This window comes from Poecilia reticulata, chromosome 18, assembly GCF_904066995.2.
Source record: "Poecilia reticulata chromosome 18, P_reticulata-male-v2, whole genome shotgun sequence".
In the NCBI taxonomy this organism is placed as follows: domain Eukaryota; kingdom Metazoa; phylum Chordata; class Actinopteri; order Cyprinodontiformes; family Poeciliidae; genus Poecilia; species Poecilia reticulata.
The window spans coordinates 2,597,862-2,621,267 of NC_088847.1; the positions used below are offsets into that span (position 1 = coordinate 2,597,862).

Consider the following 23,406-nt stretch of genomic DNA (forward strand, 5'->3'; position numbering starts at 1 on the left):
ATACACCTGACTAACCCTAAACAGGTGTCCTGTGCTGCCAGGTTTAATTGCTTTGAATACTGAGAAGTAACTAAAAAAGAGGAGCTCTCTAACAGGGGTTTCTATCGAGCGTTACCACCCTGCAGCTTTAACATGCGTCCCTTATCAAGCACACCTGGGTGAAATGAACGGCTCACTCCCAGGTCTCTGTATAGCTGAGCTACTCTGGGTGAGGGAATTCAGCCTTCTGACTGAGGCCTTCCAGACCAGGAATGGATCTAAACGTTGCCAGGTGGTAGCACTCAGGCTGGACCCGAGCACTCCTGACTAACCCTAACTCATCATAGACTGACTGTGGCTGATGTTTTCATCCCAAGCTGACCAATAAGCAGCCAGCAACAGCTAGAGCTCATTTTCCGTGATGCATGTGGCGTTTCTGTGCAGATGCTAATGCCCATGCGCTCTGACTCCAGAATGACATCATGTTCTCAGTAGCTGGACTGGGTCCACAGCTAGAGGGATGCAGAAAGCCTTCAGTGTCCGATGGAGGCTGAGAGTCATCCAGTGAGCTCACTGCTAATGTGTCTATCTGCTCTCAGCTGACATGACTGTAGCACGGCTGTAGGGTGCGGCTGACCTTGTTCTTCTCGTAGACTGGAGGTACGGCAAAGAGCAGGATATCCGCTGGAGAACAGAGACGGAGTTCAGCACGAAGACAATGATTGCTGTTAAACATTGTTCACCTTACAATGATCTAAAACATTTTATGTACATTATAATGGGAATACAGTTAACAATGTGTATGCATAAATGCAAGGCCTTAAAGAGAATCAACCAGACCAAGTTCTTAAATTAAACTAATTATTGGTCATTGTGATGAAGGAACAGGAAAGATTTCCATAGCGCTTACCCAGGATGAGGATGGTGATTCCATTAAAAACTGCTCCAACATAAGTCAACATCCACATGACCACAGCCAGCTGTTAAAAAACAAAAAAACAAAAAACAAATGAGAAATGAAACGTTTAGGAATCACTTTTATGTCATCTGAAGTCAGAAGCTAATTTCCTCCCACAGCAGATTTCATTTCACAGATGTCGCCTGCTGCACACTCATGCTGTTCCAGGCCTTTACAAAACCATCACACAGACACTTTTTACACTAGATATAAGCTGAATGGATGCAAACCACTGGTTCCACACCTCAACACACCCAGCACCGGCTGCCTCTGCACCTGTCTGGGAGCCACAGCTGGACCGATTCCATGACTTGTTTGGAAAATTTCTGGGATGATTTGCCAGTATGAACGAAACAGAAAATGAGTGGCTGTTCACTTACAGCCATGTTGTGTGAGTAAAAAAAGTCTAGCTGGCTTTAAAGGAATTCTTACCATACGCTTAAATTAATAAACATAATCTGAGTGAGACGGACGTTTTACCACAGAAAACTTGTTTGCGTAATAATGTTTAATCTCCTTTAATTACTTCCACTAACTCATCAGCAGGTATGGCAAAGTAACTTGAAACAGGATGTTATATAATGATGATGGAAATATTTGTTTATTTCACATGAAAGAAAAGAAAATTGAATCCTAGACAGGCAAAGGACAGCTTTCCTCTGCCAGCCAGGCAGACCATGTTAGCTGGGAGGAGTGTGGGATGTGTCAGATACCTGAACTGAATCACCTGAAGGTGAGAGTACCTCTCCCAACAGACCGATTCTGGTTTACAAAGCCGATCTACTCATCAACTGAGGTGGGGCTGGGAATGTGGATAAACCAGTGATTCATCAGTTCCACCCACTGAGTGTCTACTAGACCCTGCTTGGCTTAAAGCAGAGTAAGATTGATACAAAATGTAGATATTCCGACTCACTGCAGTAGATTTGCACAGTTCACACAGATCGTAGTGTCTCAGAGGGTAAAGGTAACAGAGAAAGTTAGAAGTAGCAATACTATCATACAGTTTCCTAATGTCATACAGCCCTCCTTTAAAGTATGTATTTACTGAAGCCAAAGGCTGTTTTGTGTTTCTGGACTGCAGATGACTGCTTTCAGGTGTTAGTTTGAATTTATAAAACCTGACTAAAATATACTGTAAAATACAAGAATGTGCACATTTTTCGTATTTTCCACATCTTTCTAAAATTAGTTAAGTTTCAGTTTATTGAATGAGGTGTACTAAAATAATAAAATATACAAAGAAAAAAATAACAGTAAAGTGTTTTTACATGTTATAACTGTGTTTCCATTACAAATGTGCAGAAGAGGACTCAATATTCTCAGAATGTCGAAAATATGATTTTGCAATTGTGGTGTTTGCATTAAATAGGACATGTTAAATCAAGTTAATGTGATAATGGTCATGATAAGTCATTAAAAATCCTGGTGGAAGCGAATGTAAACACGTGTTTGAGGTATATTAAAACTTGAGCCATGGAGCCGTCGCTCATCATCTATCAGCCAATCAGAGGAGACGTCGGCATTTTATTGAGGATTACACTGATGATCCCGTGTACTTGGGTGTGGCTACGTATGCGGTATGTTGTGGAAATTGTAGACAGTGATTTCACAGCAGAGCAAAACTTTTTATGGAGAAATGTCTGCTCCTTTTTGAAGTTGCTGTGTTTCCATTAAGCAACTTTAATTTTGCAAGTTACCAGACAAGATCTAGCAAAAAATTATAATTTGGTGCTTATTAAATTAAAATTGTGGAATAGTTTCATTCAGCTTAGGATCTGGACATCAACACTACTTAGGAAAAATATATTGCTCACATTGTAAAACTGGAAACATTTAGTGCTAAAGTGTGCATCTCCACATTACTGTAACACCAACAGTCAGTCACATTATCATGCAACATAAATAACAGCTCAACTGAAACCATCGCCATCGTAACAGTCATCCTCGTCCTTGGAGATTTCGTTTTTGACACAGAACTTATTCCAGTAATATGAACTCTTGCTGAGTAACTATAAAAAGACTGCCCCTGTGAGACTGGCCTTGATGAGACAGGAGGGAAATAGATGTCTAAAAAATGAAAGGGAAACAGACATAACCCAGGATGACAGTGGGCAGTAGAGCTGCTGCTGCTGCTCACCTTTAGAGAATCCACAAGGTCCTCAACCAAAAACAGGCGGCTCATCTGCTTCAGGGCTCGGTTGATGTGGGTCAGACTGGTGTCCACGTGCTTGCGGAACGTCTCAGGAGGAATGGTGACATCCTTCTCTATCAGCTCTCTGCGGAAAAATTGGGAGGAGGAAAGAAAATGAGACCACAAAATGAGGCTGAGTGTTCAAGCGGAAAAGCAAGAGATATCCAGAAATAACCAGCCAGTGGTGGAAAGGGCTTACACATGTTGGCACGTTTAGCCCAAAAGCCTTGAACACAACTACTAAACAAGGCATATTTTGATGAACATGTTGGTAGAGGTCCGCTGCCTCTAATAACTAGAGGCAGCAAATATGAGAAAATAGAGAAAATCTCAACAGAAGATTGTCTAGAACAAACCATGACAGGTTTTTGTCTTACTTGAATGGGTGTCCCTCAGTAGACTTCTGCACAGCCTGGACCACAGACTTGTAGATGCGAAAGGTGATGGTGACACAGAGCAGGGCAAGCAGCAGGTAGGAAACCACGCTGATGACGCTGAAGGCTGCCAGCGAGAGCAGCAGAAGCAGGGACAGGCCGAACACCACACCCGACTTCTTGGGGTCCCGCCAGTGGATCAGGTCATTAACTGTAGGACAGTAACAGGTGGGGAGGGGGAGGGGGAAGGAGGGGCGTTAAAGACTTTATGGTGTGTCCTACTGGCCTAAAACTAAATATTACAGGAAGGCTGTCCTGATCTGCTCTAAGTCATCAAATTGGAATCTTGATAAACAAATTTTTTCTTAATTCAATATCAACTGCCTGAAAAGTCCACACCCGTTTATATACTGTGTGATTATGTGCAAACCCTGTGAGAAATGCAGCCGCATTAGGTACGACCAAGGTTTGAAACTCAAACTGTATGCAAGACTATCCTTAAATTACCCTAAACATAGCGCTATGCTAACCTTAACACAACTACTAAACAAGGCATATTGTTTAGTAGTTGTGTTTTGTAGACGTTTGTTTATATCACCCTACACACACCTCTACATTACTCTAATCTTACTGCTACATTACCCTAAACATACCATTATTTTGTTCTTACCCATGTGGTTATGTTGATCTCATAAATCTAAATTTTCTCTAACAATCCAAGTGTTTTTCACCCCACACAATGTTGTTCTGAGTGAAGAAGCTGTATTTGCTGCTGTTCCTCCAGTCTGTGTCACATGACCTGCCCTGACCCCCATGTAAACTATTTAATGGCTACATTCCGCTAATTCAATTCTTTAAATCGAGTATGCACAGAATTACCTAGATTCACATTGAAATGTTACAACCAGATGTGAGAGTCATGTCAAAACAAAAAGCAGGGATGCTGGTGTTAGCACAGCAAAAACATTGCCAACAGAAGCAATAAGTGAGTTTATTGAAAACTGCAGGTGTGTGTTTTAAGTCATAAATCTTTAGAAAAAGAAAAATTTAGCTGTAAATGCTTCAGGCGATGTGTTGTCAGAGTTGGAGCAGTGTGGCCTCACAAAACTCATGAAAGTCTCTGAGTTAGGACCGACAGCCTCTCAGTACCAACGTGTAATGTGTTATTTCATTGGGGGTTGTTATAAGCAAATCTCTAATAGGTAGAAAAGAATGTCTGGTTTTCACATCCCTAATATTTTGGTACTGTTCAGTTCAAATTCTCAATATTAGGGATTGTGTTCACGTAAGACCAGTCAGAAAAACGAACTTGAACTGTCATTTTGCTGCTTAAATTTCCCCACTTGGGACAATAAAAGGTTATCTGAATGTCTCTGCATTCTTTTGAAACAACTCTCCACCTGTGAAAGGGGTGGCCATGTTTGAACCAGAGGTAAGTAACTCTGTATGACAAATACTGGCATCAGCAGGGACAACAAAACATGACCATGCTCCAAAAACATCCTCTGTTCTGCGGCCCAGAACAGCTAAGGAGAGGAGCATTGTGTTGATGTCCGAGTTTAGAATAGAATAGTCTTTATTGATCACCAATGGGAAATTGCTTATTCGCTGACAAGCTACTCCATCTAAGGTGTTAAATATTAATGATACAAATACAGCCATAAGAGATAAAGTTTATAAAATATGTATATATGTATACCTAATGATGTAAGTAATATGTGTGTATACACACTCAGTGAGCAGTCCTACATGTAGATGCATTAGCCTCAGTGCAAGCTGGTTACGTAAAGCTAAAAAGGGTTGCCCTTTCAAACAGTCCCTTCTTCCCTGCATGTGGGGGAAAGATGTTTTAGAAAACCTTCTGTGGGTGGTAGCAGAGAAACCACAAGGCCCAATGCCCCTGGGCTCCATACAGCTACCTAAAAACTCAAATCCCTCCTCTAAACTACCCCCCTCACCTTCTGTCAGCCATATTATTCGGATCATTTTAGGAGTTTAGGCACATTGTTGCAGCTCGGTACTGTGACTCTGAATAGAGTACAGAACTCTAAGCTGTTCGGGACAAACATTGGGATTTCAACAACAAATTAAGAAACCAACTTTAAAAACTAATAAAGCACTGGCAAAAGAAGTCCAGGTTCCGTTTAGTGTAGGATCTATTAGGATGCAGAAAACTGAATCTGTACCGACATGAATCCAACTTTATCAGCCTCTGAAATGAGCAGTGGATAAATCCTAACAGTAGTTAATAGATGAGACTATAGCTCAGTTTTTCTTGCTCTTTTTTCAGTTGAACTAAATAAAGAAGCTCCTTTATGAGCTTTTATGTTGCGCCTGTGTTTTTAAGGTTTTTGACGAGGTCTAAATGCTAAAACCAAAACGTGAAGCAGCTGGTAAAACTTTAGCCTCAGAGGAGCTGCTAATAATAATTTTATTAATGTGATTTTAATGCCGATGATTATCCTGGAATGTGACTGAAGAACTTCAGACTGAATAAACCTCTTGAAAAAACTGCCTTGCAAAAACTAAAATTTACTTTAAAAAAAAAAAAAAAAGGGTCATATTTACATTTTGTTGGGGAACAACAGTGAAAAGGTTTTCTTCAGCCAGTAGTACTGGCCCAGTACTGAAGGGGTTATGGGTCTCCTCCCAGCATGCTCTGCTCTGTGTACCCACAGGGAAACAGTCCGGGTTCTATCATCTTTATTCTTCTTTCCCTCTCACCCTCACTGTACTTTGCTGAGGCACAGCGGCCTACTTTCACAGAGTTCTCCTCTTAAATATAGAAACTCACATAAACATGGCTGCGGCCCTCCGTGCAATGAAAACGGAGCCAAAATCAACCACATACACAACAGTTCTGATCTTAAAGCGGCTCTGGATCACTTCACTTCTTTGCCATTTTATATTCCTATTTCACAACAATCATTTCATGATGTCATTTACTGTTTCCATTATAAACCTATAGACAAACCATTTTCTACCAATTAGCCATGGCCCATAAAAATTTGCGCAATATGTACTTTTTTGTACTGACCGGTTTCAAATCTTCTTCCAGGTCTTCATCTTGCTCTGTTGTGTGATAACATTGAGAGCAGTGAACTGAACGCAAACTGAACCATTATTGGTTAATGCAGTTATCGTCTGTAAAATGGATATAATCCAATCCTTGAACTATATCAATGACAGCATAAAACCCAGCAGTAGCACTAGGAGCTGCTGTTCCTCTACAAAACTTCTAAACGAAGAAGACCAAAAAACCTGAAACTCTGCTACAGATAACATTTCCTTTATCAACTGCTCCCGAACTGCAAGCCCACAGATGCATGCTGGGTCAGCTCTTGGGTTCCACGTGTCATCCCCTGAATATGTCAGGATTACCGTCTGCATACCAGCTGGTGTGTGTGTGAATGTAGAAAAAATGAATATGACATTTCCTGCCGTCAAACATTTTGTGTGAAAACTGGACTGATCTGAGTAACCATGGAAACAAATGCATCTCAAACTGCTCTCACGCTGATTAAACAGACATGCAGCAAACAAGATCCAACTAAAGGAGCTGGCAGCATCCATCACCTTAGATGGCATCTTGTTGAAACCCAAGTATAAAATGACGGCACCAAAATAACTTTGCACCAGGGCGGCTGCAAGCTGCGCTCTTCACTTTGATTTTCTGCATCGTGTGTCCGCTCCAAGTGTGCTGTGGCTAGAAACCTGACCTGGGGATTGACTGTTCTGTGTGACGTTCAGGGCTCTGGACACCGTATTTAAGCCCTAACTCGCCGTCTGGTGGGGAACCACTGACTAGCTCAAAGGACAGAGGGCAGGGGAGGGTCACTGACTCAACTTTCTGAGGATCACATGCAGCCTTGAACTAAGGTTGCTTGTAAGTTATGCTGTCAGTCATATCAGCCTTTCCAATTTAAATATTTGTGTGGATATTGATTTAATAATGAATACAAAAGAAAATACACATGCTTTTCTAAAGTCTAGGTGAGTAAGTGTAATACTGTGTACGACTCTGAGTATGTTTGGTATTAGGAGTAAATTTTGTTTTTTGATTGGTCTCGTTATGAGGAATAAGCCTTTTTTTTAATAGAATAATTACACATTGCTAAAAGTACTAAAATTGTCAACTGCATTCCTGCACTGTTGTCTTTGGAGCTGCACAAGTACAGTCATGATGGGATACCCAACAGTCTGGGACCTGTTTATGCTAGCTTGTTAGATGTTCAGGGAATATGCTGCCAATTAAACAGCTTCAATAAAAAACTTTATTATTATTATTATTATCTCCAATAGGTTTTCATCAAAATGAATGCTTACAACATTTACTGTTTAGTTAACCATTACAGTAAATTTTTATTGCGTTTATACACACACACGCACAAAACACAAATTTTTAACTCAACTGCAAATGTTCAATATGAAACAGTCTCAGAGTTTAACGTTTCACGTCAACATTTATGGAGCAATTTTCTGCCACAATTTGGGAGCACACATTTTCGGAAAGCAGGATTTCATGTCTTGCCTCTTCTCAAAACTTGTAATGCTTGTAGTCAAAACTTCTGTTTTCTTTCAAATACTCACTGTGCTTCCGCAAACTTTTCTTCTTGCGCCGTAAATTTCTCGTTGGCCTGAGATTTGCAAACCTCTTCCCTAGCTGGCGAATCATTTTCTGCTCACACTTGGAACAAAAATTTACAGTCACCCGGCAACCTCTCAGCCAATAGAATGAAAGAGTTACACTGGCAAATGCACCCAATATAATACTTTTATTCTATTGGCTGACAGGTTGCCAGGCTGGGTGCTCTTTTGTTCCAAGCGATAGATCGACAGCATCCATTACCAGCAGCGTCCTTAAATTCAGGCACGACTCATTGGCAAGCAGAGAAGGTTACAAGTGAAGATTTGCTCCGAGCAGAGACAAGTTTTGAGCGCGAGGAGAAAGATTTGAGAAAGCACAGTGAATAACCAGTGAATTGAGTAGAAGCACAAGTATTAAAAGTTTTAAGAACAAAAGACATGAAATCCTGCTTTCAGACTGAAAATGTGTGCCCTCGAATTATGGCAGAAAAATGTCCCCATTACAAACTGCCCATCAACACCCAGGTGATAAAGCCAAATGCACTGGAACTACACTTAAGAGTAAACAAATAAATACATTAAATTAAAATGTTTCTTCACTGCAAAGTCTGATTAATCACTCATAGTGTTTATCTTGTCCACATACTACTGCACAAATTCAGATTTAGTCATCAAGTGCACAAATGATAGAATGTGGTAACCAAAACAAGTCAATCAGACATATTCCCTAATGAAAAAATTCTGTTATATAAAAACAAAAAATTTATAAAAAAAAAAAAAAAAAAAAAAAACTCAACATGAGTGTACTGGAGAGCTTCTACATGTAGGCTTCTTTTTTCTTCTTTTGGACAACCAGAGCTGTGTTAGCTTTTTTATTTCAACATCTTCTGTTTACAGTTTTAAAACAGAGCTTTGAGTTTAATAATCAGTCTATAGTCGGTAAACCTACACCTCCCAATCATTTTCATTCTGCGCAGTTTGCTGAGGATTATTGCACTTATCTTTACAAGTCCTGATTGAACATTCTAAGTCTATATGTGAGAGTGTGGATCTGTCCATGCATGTGTTAAACTAAGCAGAGAATTCCTGTTTGAGCGTCCCGCTGAGGGAAGTGCATGGGGTTAGCAGGCCTACTGCCCAGAGGGAAGGAATGTTACCTGATAAGTGGGTTAGTATTGCTGTCAAGACATGCTCTGCAAGATGGTAGGCTTCAGCTACCCATTCGTCTATAGCTTCCACATCACTGGAATACGTGCCGTCAGACGCACGGTTGGTTTGGGAACAAGGGGGTTTGGAGTCTGATGGCTGCGTAGGGCTAAAATCTGACTTTGGCTGACTCTTCTCTGAGACTTTATACTGAGGATTCACTGTCTCCTCCTTTTCCTCTTGGCTGTTGCCCAGATCTTTGAGAGCACTGATTGTAAGATGTTCTTGTTCAAAATCCATCGCCATGCTTGGAGAAGTCTTGGGGAGAGGAGAAGTCTTGTGGGGCTCAAGCTCCTGGTGGACACAGTCAGCTTCCTCATCCTGTTTTGATTTCAGACACTCTCTCATGAACTCCACAAAGCTATCCTCAGAAGGTGGGCTGTCACTGTCAGTTCTGTCAGGACTTCTTTTCATCTCATTTATGTTGTGACCCATTTCAGGGCTATGCTGTATGTGTGAAGCTGGTTTCTGAGATGAGAGCATGTTGTCATTTTCCACATTTTCTGAATTAGTGGTCTTCATAATGACGTCCTGTTCAGGAGTGCTGCTTACAGTCTCACTTTGGAAACAGGAATATGGGTTTTCAGGATAATCTTCTAAAGATGGCTGACTGTTGGATTTGGGGATGTTGTCACCATTCAGTGAAATGGCGCTGTCCAGATCCTGTTTGTCTTCAGCATCATCATTCTGAGCTGGATCAGACAGAAAACGTTCCTTTGCATTGTTGAACTTCTTAACATCAGTGTGATCCAGGGAAGAACTGATATCAAAGTCATAATCAAACGACTGTCTGTCATAAATGTCATCCTGCATGAAGCTGGACATAGGAGGAGGAGTGGGTTTTATGTAAGCCTCTTCTGCTGTTGAACTGCGATTTTCACTGACTGCAGGCTCATTGTTAGGAGCCGATTCTCGTGACGACGGATCAGTCATTGGGTGTTTGAACAGAATTTCATGGGTTTCATCTGACCAATCATCATCATTATCTGGAAAATCCACTTCTTCATTTTCAACAACAAATGGGGACTTTTCATTGCGAATTTTATTTGATATGGTCTGGGACTTGTCAGGTTGCTGGTCTGCTGAGTCCATTGGATTGGGACAGACCTCTGATTTTAAGGCGGATGTCTTATCGTCTCTTTCAGAGCTAGAGTTGAGGATTTTGTGTTTTGGGGAGTATTCAGACTCAGAGTCCACAGGTGAGGAAGGAGGCGAGTAGCCTTCCATGAACTCCGTTTCTAAAGGGCGTGCTCTGGGGCCTGTGTTTCCAGCACTCTGTGGGTCTGGTTCAGAGGTGCTTGGGGGTCCCGTGTCTGGGCCTTTTACTACCTCATAGTCATCATCATCTTCCTCTGCCTCAGGTTCCATCTCCTCTTCACTATAATTGGGCTCGTCAGTCTCAATCACATTTATGGTTGGAACCTGCATTAGCTTTCTCTCAAGCCTTGGTGGAGGAGCCTCTTTCTCCTCAGTGGACAAATCAGCAGTGGTGCAGGGAGGGGTTGTGGTGTCATCATTAGAACTTTGATCCAAAGACTGAGATGGAGCAGACTCACATTCAGCTATGTGATCTTCAATTACCGTATCGTCGGATTCTCCTGAACTGTCACCTTCATTTGTGTCTGGCTGTTCCAGTTCGTCAGTCCAAATTGCTTTCTTCTCATCAGAAACATTCTGATGAACAGCAGGGCAAACTGGGGGGGATGACGGAGGAGATGTGGAACCAAACTCTGCAGGAGGTGCAGGCGAAGCTGTAATTACCAAATCTAGATTAGATGGATAATCCACACTTGATTTTTCTTGATGATCCCACATGTAAGCTGTTGGCAAAAAGTTAACATCAAACTCGTCAACCTCCGTTTTTTTGGGTTCCCCATCAAGCTGATCTTTTTGTTTCGGACCTTCAACAGGACGATCCATGAAAGCATCAGGAACACCAGCAAAGGCAGCAGGCATGCTGTCGATCCCCTTCACTGAGACCGTGTTAGTGCTTTTAATTAAACCAACAGTATCGAAATCTGGTACTGGAGGTAAGTGTGTCTTCATCCACTGCTCTGTCTCTTCAAAGTCAACAACTTGCTTCAGGTCTCCCAGGATTTCAAATGGTGAATCTGGTGACTCCTGATCAGCAGAATGTTCTGTTTTCTGAGGTGTCCGTATAATCTTTTCAGGAGGAAGTATGGGAACTCCAGCTGGAGATTTGGGACCCTCAACTGCAGATTTGAGGGACTCTGCTGTAGATTCGGTGAGAGATCTGGACCCCTCGGTTGTAGATTTTGCCCGTGTGGTGGGAGATTGGGGCCCCTCGGTTGCAGACTTGGGTCCATCAGGTGCAGTTTTGCAGCCTTCTGTGGAAAATTTGGGCCCCTCTGGTGCAGATTTCTCATGATGTCGGTCCCTGAAATGAGTGAAAGTTCCATTGCCTCTAAAATCAGGTTCTTTCTTTTTGGCTGCAAGAGCTTCTAGTGCCTTAATACGTTCTGAAACGGGAGACACCTTTATTGGAGAATCCTGTTGACCATCTGTTGGAGATGTGTCACTACTGTAATTACTGGGTGAGAATGAGCCTGGTTGGGAAGAAAAGCGTAGCGATGTAGCTACACCATCAGTGGACTTGTCAGAACTCGGGACCCCTCGCTTATCTGCATCATTATGAAGAGGTGGTAGTGAAGAGGACAAAAGTGGGGAGATTGAGTCACTACCACTAAGCTTCCATGCACTTCTATTACTATTAGGCTATGCCTTAAGGTAGCAGCCCAAGCATTCATGCATTGCATCATGAAAATGCAAAATAAAAAAAAAAGTCATAGTGATGGGTTGTTCAATCTTGCATGCTTCTCTTAACTACTTAGAATCTAAACTAAGCATCACGGAGCAGTCAATCTGGAAACTTAACTGATCTGTCCAGAGCAAAAGAAGGCAGAGGAAATATATCTCACTAATGAACAGTGTAGCTATGATGACTGTGCATCATAGCTACATACATTATTTGCAGCAAATGTATGTAGCTAGATACAGTACATAGTTGCAGACTGAAACAGTTTCTTTTTGACTGTGTTTTGACTTTTGTTTAGCTTTGCTATGTAGATAAAACATAATGTCTGTAAAAACCGAAGCTTTACTCAGACATCCTCTGCCATACAGGGACTCAAAACCTTAGGAGTGGCATGGATCATCTCATTAACAATTATTTTATTACGTTTAACCTTTTAATCCATTTGCAAATATTAAATCTGTGTACACTCATACATAATGTGTCAGCACATCCTGTCCAAGTCCAGACAAATGCGTAGATTTTATTTATGGTGGCTCTGGTGCAAAATGTTGCATTTCTGCTGAATGTACACAGTGCAGACCATTTAGCAACATAACACAATATAACTAGATTCTGAGAGACGATCAGTGAAATCTGTCCAGTCAGCCATTTCAAAGAAATCCCTGTAAGCATGTTTGTGTTCATGAGTTGGTTTGTGGCACCGAATCACAACTTTCAACCAGCCCAATTTTTAAACAACTTTATCCTCAGGTTAAAGTTAGTGGAAGTGACAAATGTGTGTTTTTTACACGTTTAAAAACCCCTCAGTTTATTGTTGACTAGCATTATATATAAACTACAATTAGCTAAAAAGCAAAAAAGCAGAATGTTGGCCAACAATAGCATGTTGATTAGGGGTGCACCGATTTATTGACCAGCTAATTTATCTGTGCCGATTTCCTTAATTTTGGGGAATCAGTGATTGGCCGATACTTACATGTGAAGCGGATCTTATTCTCTGATCTCATCTACCTCAGCAAAGGTCTAAAAATCAACCACTGTCCTCTTCTGCTCCACTGTGAGAGAAGTTTGACTGACAAACCCACCCAGTTAGTCACCCCGCTGTTATCAACTCAGCGACTTTCTTGCTATACTTAGCAATATAATATATTTTAATATTTCAGGCAAGGAAAATGGTATCAGCCAAAATTGGAACTGGCAGGTTAGGCTTTTCACAGATCGGTAATCTGCGATTGGCTAATAAACTACATTGATGCACCCTCAATGTGCATCAATAGATTAATTTTAACCTAGTCCATTCAGTAAGTTGACTTTAGTTTTTATGTTGAAATTATAATAGTCTACATGCTATTACTAGCATAGACTAACAGCTGTGCACAAGTTAAAATCAGCTAAAAAGCTGATAATAGCTAAAATAGTAATGGCACTATTAATATTTGGTTAACAGGCTACCTGGTTGAAACTAACCTGTTAACTAACATTAACTTACTCTATTCAGTATGTTAGGTTTAAATTTTAAGTCAAATTTTAGCTAAAATGATATTGTTAGTAAAAGTTCTCATTTTAATTCATTGGCTGACAGTTAGCTAACAACTGCAGTCCATGTATAATTCTAACAACAATCTATATTTCAAAGTCTGTAAAACTGCCGTTAGCAAATAATTGTTGATGTCCAGGTATTGGAACAGAAGTTGAAGCTGTACCCAAGTAGTACCTAACACAAACTGGCCGCTGTTTTCTTTCCTCACTGGGAAGGAAAGTCACTGATCTAGTGCCTATTTACAACAAAACAAAATCAGCTCCAGATGATGATATAAAGGTCCAATTTATATCCTAAACCTTATCCAATTAAATATCCAATACTGATAATCCATCAAATGCATTTTAATACAGATCAATCAAATACAATCAAATGTAAATTAGTCGAGTTTTATGCAATTGTAATATAATACAGCCATGTTCAGTCCATTATATTGTGCCAAATAGTAAAAAAGGAAACTTAATTTCTTCATATGATGTTTTACCAACATCAACCCAAGTCAGATGGGATAAACAGAAAGTCAGTGATTGATTTGCTAAGCTGGCTGCTCTTTAGCTTTCAGATATAGGTCATCTTTACATTTTCTATTTGCTTTCCTGAGGAAACCATGATACGGGAGCGGTGAACTAGTTATATACAAAAAGGTTGAACGTGTTTGGGACCAGATTAGCAGACCGGGATTAGAAATAAACCAGGTCAAATTGCCATGGCAAAATATATTTACCAAACGGAGGAACTGTTCTGTAAAAATAAAGCATGTAGCACAATAAGCAATGCTAAGGAGATTTGGGTCCTTGGTTTGTAACATTTATATGTGGCTTGCCATTTTCTTTCTAATAACTTGTTGACCAATTGTACAACACAAACAACTTTTAACTGTGTATGTGCAGACATGGAGCACAACTGACTGCTTCACTTTGTCTTGAATTGGACCGCCACCTCCTCTGCTTCACAATACAATGCCTTGTTCAAACTAGGCCACAAGCACGGACTTTCCATCTGACCAACAGTGTTGTAGTCTTTGGCTCTGTACTTGTAAACACATTCCCAGTTAGTGCTGTGACAATACATTCACAGCACTAGAGCTATTCAACCAATGATAGTAATGATGATAATAATAAGTCAGGATTTTCTTCAGAACAAGGTTGAGCAGAATCACTCAGTAATTGGGCACATTAACAAGCTGACTAGTTCATCAACTGTAAGCATGTTTAAGAGAAAGCCTTTATCTACCTCCAGATTATCCTCCTACATGCACAAACATATTTTCATCTCCATTTGTGGTACACCAATCAATTGGTCAATGATTAAAATCAGCCAATACTGATATGCTTATAGCTAGAGAAAACTCGGGTTACTTCAGCTTATCGGTGGCCTATGTTTAAAAAGAAGTTTAAAACAGTTTCACTGCTAGATCGACCACTAAGTTTGTTCAGGTTCTGCCAAAAACAACATAAACCTTGGAACTTTGCATCAGCTGTGCTGCAGTATGCTCTGGTACTTTCAAGGTGTCAAGTCAGCAGTGGGTCTCCTTAGTTTGTTAACTTCAACCACTCTGAAGTTAATGCCAATTTTCTAAGATATTTAAGGGAACCATTACTGATTTCCTCAGAAGACAGAAACTTACTAAAAATAAAACAAACAAAAAAAAAACAGAATCAGGACCAACCCTTTCAAACCATGACATGACTCAATACCACTGCCTGTATGCCAAAGGATATTTGTAAAGAAAATGTTGCGAACTAGACAAACACTTTCCGTTATGCAGCATTACTTTTTGGGCAGGATACAAATCCAGATCCCATGATGCAGTGCATAATGCCAAAGTGTTACTCAAAAATGGAACAAAGTTTTAGTTAATCCTAATTTTCCTCAAAGAATTCAATATTTTCTAAATGGACAAATTTACAGTCCCAGATTAAATGATTAGACAATATACATTTCTGCTAGTGACTGTGACCAAACTGTAGCTACAATGTTTTGAAACATTGCAGCTACATCCCTGAGAGGACCTGGTGAAGTTGACCGACTGCAAGTTGTCCCATCTACTTGTTTTGATGTTGCTTTACCCATCCAGGATAGGAAAATATCAAAATAGGTTGTTTGATATTAAAACTGACCCGTTTAGATTTGGCTATATGACTGGTTTACATTGCTATTGCCAAGCCACATAATCATGTCAAAACTTTATTTCTGAAATACTTCTTGGTTTTTTAAATCAGTTAAATTCAACAAGATGGTGCCTTTCTAGAGTGCTATCCACAGCTTTACTGTGGCTTAAAAAAAACATGGCAGCTCTAGAATGGCAACAATCCACAGGTCAAAAAGAGGCTGTAAAAAAAATAAAGCAAAACTGTACAAAGAAAACCTACTTTGAATGTTTTATGGTTTAAGACATGCACAAACCCTACTGAGCCATAAGCAACTACGAGGATGCAACATGAGTGAGGAGCAACAGGCAATGGAAGGTCCAGACCACTAGGTGGTGGATGATATCTCCAGTGCCACTCGTCCTCTGGAGACACAGCTGATGCTGGGAGAGGGGGATTCAGATACTAGGGCAGCTGGAAGGTAGAACAACCTCCCGGGACACAAACCTGATCTACTTTTGGGTTTCTGCACACAATGTGAACTTGAACTTCTCTGCTTTCTTAAAATAAGGTAGCAATCTTGGGATTATCCTGAACTTGCAGTCAGTGATGCTGACCTAAATAATGCCTGCTAGCAGCTGGTAAACTGTAATGGATTAGGCTCCTGGCATCACAAGAAGCCAAGTTTTCCAGGTGTAATGCTCAGGGTCTAAAGACTGGAGATGGGTGAGCTAAAGTAAATGGAGAGCCATCAGTTGGACACAGAAGGTAATGACTGAAAAAAAATGTTTAAAGACATGTTATAAAGATAACGTTGTTTAACAGACATAAATGTCTTTAAAGGCTTTTTGGTAGAGCTACTGCAGCTCAGGACACAGCCATGCATAGAGGCACATCTTGCAAGCCTAAAAATAAACAGCCACTGAAACCTGTCAAAGGTCGAGCTGGCTGTTTTGGGCACCAGCCGGGAAGGTTACATATCTGGTTGCAACAGAGGAGAGACGTTGCAAAAATGACTAGAACTGCAAGTCCCTGAAAAGTTGGAGAAACATTGCTATCTGGTCAACTAGAGTTAAGCGTCAGCAGTGCTGGAAACGAATGTGGAAAACCAGAAAGAGGGGTTGGTAAGGACTAGTTGAGAAAGGGAAGCAGCTATGACCAGGCCAGGAGCCACTATTTTTAACCAACTGCTTTGGGGCATTTTTATACACAGCCTTGCGAGCAGGAGAGGGGCACTAGATAGAAGGATGGAGAGCAGTAAAGCAACAGGCCAGCAAAAGAAAACAATATCGAGGAATAGAGCAGGTGAGCAGCATTAAAGAATCCATACACTTGCCTTGAGGAGACTGAATGAGAGATACAGGCGAAGAGGAAAGAAAGGAATCTGAAAAGATGGGAAAAAAAGGACAGAAGAATGATCATACTAGAAGAAAAGAACTTCTTTCTGCTGAAACCCATCCAAATAAAGACATTCAAATCAAGAGGGAGAAGTTAACTTATTCAATGTTAACTGAATACTCTAGAACTTAAATCTAAGAGTGAAAAAGAGTAATGTTAAACAAAAAACCATCCATGCATTTGTTTCTTGTCAAGAGCTGTAAATGCAAAAACCAACCCAGTAAATATAAGATGAGGACAAAACCAAGTGCTCTTCTTTTACAGTTTGTATCACTACTACAACACGCAAAACAACTTTCCTGGTGAAAGTCAGAATGTTGGTGGAATTCTGAGGTTTTTGCGTGATTTCTGAGGTGAAAAGAAATTAAAATGAAAGGAAATAAGAATATTGCCATTTTTTTCCTTAAGACAAACAAGGAAAAAGTTTACAAAGTATTAGACCCAAAGCTGCAAAAACAGGAGATGCATAATGACAGATGGAAAAGCTGGAATTATGTTGAGGAGGAAAGGGAAGACAATTTAACAATATCTAATGGATAAAATCTAGTTTTCAATTCTGGTGAATATCGTCAGAGATCATGAAAACTACCAGCTGATGGATACTGTTATCCAACTACAAGACATTATCCAGACTCTAAAGTTAATTCAGCACTTTGTTTTAACGCCTTGCTTTCTTGCATAAAACTGTTCAATAAAGAAACCATGTGGACCATCCTCAGCAAGAAGTCCAACACCACAACTCCTGTCAATATAAAACAGAAGCCATTATGTTTGTAGAACTCTCCTCTATCTGAAGGCTGGCAACTGTGGGAACTTTTCTCCTAAAAGACAGGGTGTGGTGTTGCCCATCGTGTTGCTCAGCTCAAGTGAGAGTTAGCACAGGCTGGGCAGGTTAAGCCTGGAGCAACATTCCTTCAATTAAATGCAGCAAACTCCACCTTCACTTTCTAACCACAATGCAACGTCTCAACCTTATCTATATGAGGGGCAAAGCAAAGACAGGACCAACTCCAGTAATTATGTTTGAACCACTTCTTGCTCGTGGTGTGTTCAGTTTACAAATGTTGTCAATACTGACTTAAATTCTGATGGGCAGAAAACATGTTAGGTCGTGACAGGCGTCCTGTTACTGGCTGTTAACTGCAGCATCATGTTGTCTGACATTTCCTTGACACCCTACAGAGTCCAGCTGTGGATTGTCTGACAGGATCTGTCAGTTCTTAGTCGACAGCGGCTGTTTTCACTTCACTTCAAAATATTAAAACAAACCTTTTCTATACATTTTGAATAATTGTCGTACGTTTGTATAATATCACAACTCTTATACCAAGTACTTGATTCCTTCTGTAGACAAAAATAAATCATACAGTTTTCAGTTTGACCAGTGAGAAAAAGAAAGGATTTTTGAGTTTCTGAACACTCCAACACTCTTCAGAGTGGACGTTGTTGTTGAGGGGAAAAGGGTGTAAGAAGCTAAAGGAAGGGAACTTCTCTCACACACCATGCAATGTTGCCATTTAAATGATGAGCCTTCAGCACAGGAAACCTTCAGTAAAGATACAGTTTTTTTAAATGTTGAAATTAAAACTTTAGCTTTTTCTTTTTAAATTTCAAGTTGGACAATGTTGAATGGATCCTGTAAAAAAAAGCATCTTTGTTACCTCAGGGTGATCTGAAAAATATATCACTTTATTTTGAATACTGGTAAATTTTTAATTCAAATTGGAAGAAAATAATTTGGAATATTATAAGAATTATCTAACATCTGCACTTCTGGATAACAATTCAATGTCCCTCTAATTCAGTTCATGCTTTACCCAAGTGAATAAAAAAACATTGTTTGACATACATTTACTATGCAAAGTAATAAAATGCTTGTTGAAACTAGATATAGTCCCATTTTAGCATACTTGAGGTTTCTTTTTAAGAAACCCACCATATGTACGTTTGCAACATAAAATTTAAACCCTGACCTAGAGACACTGGCTTTTTAGAAATTAGCATTCACAGAAACAGGAAATATTTGTTATTATTTTACAGAAGTCCATTTTGAGGAAAGTAATGAGTAAGAACTGGGTGAAATGAACCAGATTCCTATTTTCTGTTGGCTTTAGGCTTTGATCATGACCATTCATCCTGCCTGCTGAGATCAGCTGGTTTACTAAACAACACTGTTGTGTTGTAAGTCAGTTATGGAAAACTATCATTTGTCCCTGGGGCCTTACAGTAGGCATCCACAGCCTACTGTAGAAACAAAAGGGAGTGTGAATGCAGGGCCCATCTCCTGCCATTCCTGTAGATCCTCCATTCGGCTTTGTGACTTCAGTGACATGATTCACTCCAGCATGGACTGCAGAGAGGAAGGTCAGCTTGGCAGCACATGAAGAGACAGCGGAGCTGGTTCATTAACCAGAATAATGACCAATCAAAATGGAAAGTAATGAGCGAGTGTGGATGGGAAGCTTTGGGAGAAACGATCAAACTGAAAGACATAGTTCAAAAACTGAAATCATGAACTATTACTGCCTAACATTTTTTTTCCACATGAACAAAAGAGAGGAGCCAATCAAGCAGGAACCAGAAATATCTACAACATCTGAGTTTTACTAATACAATTTTCTTAAACGACTTATAAGGAGATTTACTAAATCTGATAAAACACAGTAATACACTAACAGCCTATCTGATGTAATGTAGTTTGAGAAATGAGGGCCTGATTAGGAAGTGTGCCACTTCCTTGGTGACTGCTCTCATTGGCTCATATAGAGACTGCTGAAAATGTGAGGGCCAAGCCATCTGGTAGTTGAACTAAAACTAAACCTAGTAAAGATCACTGAGGAATCCTTCACTGGTTGGTCTGAGTCGTACACAACACCACAGCAGGATCTCTGGCAAAAAGAAGAGCTCTGCTGTCAGCCAATACAAGCAATGTAGAGGAGCTGATGGTGGAATTCACACCTGTTGAGGCAGATCAATAATCACTGCTGAATAAACAGGAGGTAGCACAAATCAAAAATTAGAAAATTGTGAAATTAATTTCCATCATGACTTGTAGTGAATGGCCATCTTGTTCTCCTGGACGAGAACGTAGCGACAGTCACTTGTGTTGAGTCGCTGAATTGGCACCAATCTCTCATAATGTGAATGCACATAGTGACAGTGGAGGAAAAACTCCAGAAGAAACAGATGAACTCATACAGGGTTACTTCAATTGAATATTTTTGTCCCTCGTATCAGAAAGTGAAACTCATATTGATTTATTGCACACAGAGTGAAACATTTGAAGCATTTATTTAATGTGCCATGATGGTTATGGCTTAGAAATTCAGTGTCTCAAAAAATGTGATTATTACAATTAAAAAAATATACACAGTAATGCCAGAATTATAAAAACTATGCTCACTACTATGCACTCAATAATTGGTTGGGTGTTTTTTTTTTTTGCATCAATGCAGCATGGCATGGAGGAGAAGGTCAGCCTTCAGGTCATCTGCACTGTTGGTTCTTGCGTCTTATCTTCCTCTTGGCAACACTCCACAGGTTCTCCATGGAGTTCAACCCGGCTAATCCAGCACAGGAACACCGTGGTCAGGTGATTTTTTTAGTTTTTTTTTTTTAGATGTAGCTACCAACCTAGTCATGCAGATGGCTTCTACAAACATCTGAGAGAATGGGTCACTATCAGGAGTTCAGTGGACTCTGTTGTTGTACCAAGTCATAACATTTCCTCACTAACAAATATTTTACAGCCAACCTATAGAAGTATTATAACAAAAATGGAAGGAAGTGAGAACAACAGCAATTCAGCCAAGGGAGACATGTTTCAGGTCTGCTATAAAACAGGACAGTTATTCAAATAACATGAGTGATAGAGGTTTCAAAGCTCAGGCCTTCCCTTACATTAACACAAACCATCTACTGTACAGAGCCATTTCACATGAAAATATGATGCAATAACAGAGGGGGCGGTTTTAAGAAGAAAGGAAAAAAAGAAAAGACCTGCAGGTATAGACATTCACTCAGAGTGCAGAGTGGTAGAGCACAGGAGGGGAAAACAAAGAAACACATTTGAATCTAATAAAAAAAAGCAAGAATACAAATGCTAAATTAATAGAAATATATAAAAATATATTCTGTAGCAAAATGTTACTACTTGGAGGTTAAAGGGGTATGCATGAAAAAAACAAAGGGATAGTTAATATCTCTTTACAAACTGCAGAGCCCAACTAAAATGATACAAATAAAGAAAACTGGAACCATGGACAGAAATCAGCAGTCTGCTCTGACCATTTTGAAATCTAGAGAAAGCAGTTCATTCTCTACATGAAATGAAGACTACAGTACATGTTTGTGTAACAACAATTCCTACTAATTAGTAATAGAATGTCCTACTAAACATATTTATTAATAGCAGCAACAAGGTCCTGGCTTTAAATTCCAACCAGAGTCTTCTTTTTCTCCCAGTGCATGTGTGGGTTCTCTCTGGGGACTCCAGCGTCATCACACAACCCAAAAATATGCATGTTGGGTTCATTTATCTTAGGTGTGAGATGTCTGTGGGGATCACTGTGAATTAGAATAAAATATCCATTCACAAATGTCAGCACGAAACTGACTGCATGACTATGTACTGAATAAAAAAAAAAAAAAATCACCAAGATGTTTATTTTATTTATTTTGTTCAGCTGATCACCACAGTTGATCATCTTTTCTTGCTGCTTGTAGAATACAGTTTAGTCTGGTCTGTTGTTAAAAAAGCAAACAAACTCAAAAGTTTGATTTTCTTTTCTGGTCAGAATGCAAAAAATAATAATAATTTGAATCATTTTACTGTTTAAATCTAACATGGAACAAACATGGGGAGCAGGTGTGGATGCGCTTTTAACCTAGAACTCTCTGAGGTAAATGCAATGATCTTTATTTTCAGGGGAATACACAGACATGTCTGCTTCGCTCACTTTATTAATCAGTAATAGAAATTATTCAAAAAAGGTGAAAATGTCAGCTCTGTAGACACCGTGTTTTAAATGCAGAGAAAATAGCTGCATACATGTGCTACTACACAAGCATGATGTCACGTCTGTTCCCAATTTAAATAATGACTGAGTAGCCAGAAAATATATTTTTAACACAAGTTCTAAATAAACATTGAACACAGAGTGAAGTAGATGAATTCTCCAAGTCAAATGAATCAGTTTTAGGACCCAATCTATTGTTTTCTTACTACCAGCCACATCCTGAACCGTTGTACCCAAATACAGACTTGATGAAGCTGGGTTATTAGCTGCCCGTTTTCTTAAATAATTACATGTTTTGTTGCATATCACCTGTACTGAACCCAAATCAATGTGCTTGAGAATAAGTATGGATCCATTTTCATCTAGTTCATTTCAAGCAGTTTTCTTTCAAATGGTTTGACTATCCTTAAAACCAAAGAAGCAAGTCATCATCATGCCACACCCTGCTGCACTGCTCTGCCATCCAAACACCGATGAGATGAAATTCTTTCAAATGTTCAGTCCTCTTGATCAACAACGCAGATTTTCAAATAGCTCATCGCTAAGCCTGGGGTGTGCAGCTTAAATCAGAGATCTCAGCAATGCAATGCAAGCACAGTGATGGAGAAGCAGCCACTCCCACGGACACAATGAGATGAGAGTCAATGCCAGAAAAAAATACGCTTCCCCTGCTTGTAGGCTCCTCCAGACGGAGTGATGTGAACAGAACTCATGTCTTATACATGGAAAATAAGATGGTAAGATGATTTACTTCTTTGGGTGTCAGAACACAAATAGAAGAACCATCAATGCGCCTTTAAGAGGGTCGGTCCTCCCTTCACAGGCAATTGCTCAGTAACAATACATCTGCAGTGCAGAGCAGCGCGACAAACCATATTCTACAAACTTAGTTAACCCATCCACCAACAACTTGCATAGAGAAATATGACGCAAACGTGCAATGCCACGTGTTGGGATTCATATTCCAATTCGGCTAGCGTCATATAAACCAAGCGTCAAGTATTTTCCTCACATCTCTCCTTTTGTGTGTGATGCCAGCCTCCTTTGGACCAGCAGGCTCTGCCAGCCCACAGGTCTGGTTGTCGTAATGCAGATCTCCATTAGCTAGAGGTAGAATGTAGACTCCCATGAAATGGTTAACATCGTTTTCCGCCGTAAAAGTGTTTCAAAGTGTGACATAAAAGTATAACTGTGCGAGGGGTTTTCCTGTAAAAACTACTACGGGGCGATAAGTCTGGAGGCCGGAGATACAGCCTATACTGAAGATGGCATCCGATTCACAACTC

The 23,406-nt window shown here is 40.0% G+C and overlaps 1 protein-coding gene across 3 annotated transcripts in view; it reads right to left on the reverse strand.

Annotated features, from left to right (window-relative positions):
- The window catches only part of rtn3 (reticulon 3), a 29,000-nt gene that overhangs the window by 4,651 nt on the left and 943 nt on the right, over positions 1-23,406 (reverse strand). The window contains exons 2-7 of one of the 3 annotated variants that reach the window (XM_081599752.1): positions 17,041-17,088; positions 9,250-11,940; positions 3,509-3,716; positions 3,078-3,216; positions 890-959; positions 617-663 (exon numbers count right to left, since the gene is read on the reverse strand). In XM_081599752.1, the coding sequence (XP_081455878.1) occupies positions 617-663; positions 890-959; positions 3,078-3,216; positions 3,509-3,716; positions 9,250-11,940; positions 17,041-17,088 (3,203 nt within the window). The remainder of the gene's footprint in view (positions 1-616; positions 664-889; positions 960-3,077; positions 3,217-3,508; positions 3,717-9,249; positions 11,941-17,040; positions 17,089-23,406) is intronic. The other 2 variants (XM_081599753.1, XM_081599754.1) reach the window with 2 other exon arrangements.